The sequence below is a fragment of the Austrofundulus limnaeus genome, unplaced genomic scaffold (genome assembly GCF_001266775.1).
Source record: "Austrofundulus limnaeus strain Quisiro unplaced genomic scaffold, Austrofundulus_limnaeus-1.0 Scaffold11, whole genome shotgun sequence".
NCBI lineage: Eukaryota > Metazoa > Chordata > Actinopteri > Cyprinodontiformes > Rivulidae > Austrofundulus > Austrofundulus limnaeus.
In genome coordinates, this window is record NW_013952413.1 from 2,911,728 (window position 1) to 2,913,108 (window position 1,381).

Genomic DNA, 1,381 nt, shown 5'->3' on the forward strand with positions numbered 1-1,381 from the left:
TCTCTCTCTCTCTCTCTCTCTCTCTCTCTCTCTCTCTCTCTCTCTCTCTCTCTCCCTCTTCAAAAGCATTCATTATTTAAGTGGAGCGGGATATGCATCCATCAGGCAGATAATTCACCTTTCAATCAAAGGCCGGGACACACTGGGACGCACTTTTTGTTTAAAACTTAAGAATTCCAGGTGCAGAAACAAAAATCAGTTTGGATTAGATGCCTGTCAGTGATTCTGCGCTACGAGGAGCGGCTCAGACCCGAGGAAGGATATAAAAACAGGATTAAGTTGGGTTTTTGTTAAAGTTTTTTTTTTTCTGTTGTTGTTGTTTTGCTTCTGTGCCTCATCATGCCGAGATACAACTTTTTATTGTGCTTAGTGGTGCTGATCTTCCTGGGACTGTCAGGGAGCGATGAGCCCAATCTGCTGCTGCCTCCTGCCAGCGAGACGCCCACGGATGCTGCAGCTGGGGTGTCCCTGCTGGACGAGGACGCCGCCGGTTCCCACGAGTGCTCCGCCTGCGTGTGGAGGGAGCAGAGCAAAGTGCTGCGCCTGGAGACCATCAAGTCCCAGATCCTGAGCAAGCTGCGTCTGAAGCAGGCGCCCAACATCAGCCGGGAGGTGGTCAACCAGCTGCTGCCCAAGGCGCCGCCGCTCCAGCAGCTCCTGGACCATCACGACTTCCAGGGCGACGCGTCGGCCCAGGACGAGATCATGGAGGAGGACGAGTACCACGCCACCACGGAGTCGGTCATCACCATGGCCTCCGAGCGTGAGTAACAACTGCATGCACCCCCACGCCCCCGCCCCCATGCACCCTGTACCCAGCAGAGGTATGAATGTCTCCAGGTGCGCACTCGCCCGCGCGTAATGGAGCGGATAGGTTCGGGGTGAGCCGCGCGTCCTGCTTATTCAAATGGGGTGACTTAATTTTTTGGGGGGGTTGAGGGTGTCCCTTTGACCATCTGAAGCTGTCCGATAAGATTAGACAAATGACTCAGCTGTTGCCCACGGCTGTCAACGTAAGGTTCGTGCGTAAATCTGACGAATCAATACGCATAAATCCTCAGCTCCTGCAGAATGACAATAAAAATGATGATGATGGAGCAGAGTGCAACCTTCGTGTTTAGCTGTCAGGTTCAGACTTTCTCTTTGTTTACATGTTTGATTGAGAAGAAATGCACGTTTGGATGTTTTCATGATAACGCAACATTTTGGAAACACGTCTTATTTTGGCTAAAACAGCATTCTGCTTAATCAGCTCATTTTCATTATGGCGTCCTGTGTGACAGTTTCCTCACCATTTCATACTTTCCCCATAAATCCAACAGGCTGCCCTCCCTCCACCCTTTCCACACACACACACACACACACACACACACACACACAC

At 51.3% G+C, this 1,381-nt stretch overlaps 1 protein-coding gene across 3 annotated transcripts in view; it reads left to right on the forward strand.

The window, feature by feature from the left end:
• The first annotated feature begins 6 nt into the window (after positions 1-6).
• LOC106513268 (growth/differentiation factor 11) overlaps positions 7-1,381 on the forward strand; it is a 25,116-nt gene continuing 23,741 nt past the window's right edge. For 2 of the 3 annotated variants that reach the window (XM_014002003.1, XM_014002005.1), the window contains exon 1: positions 7-763. In XM_014002003.1, coding sequence (XP_013857457.1) covers positions 340-763 — 424 coding nt within the window. In that variant the 5' untranslated portion in view covers positions 7-339. The remainder of the gene's footprint in view (positions 764-1,381) is intronic. The other variant, XM_014002006.1, reaches the window with a different exon arrangement.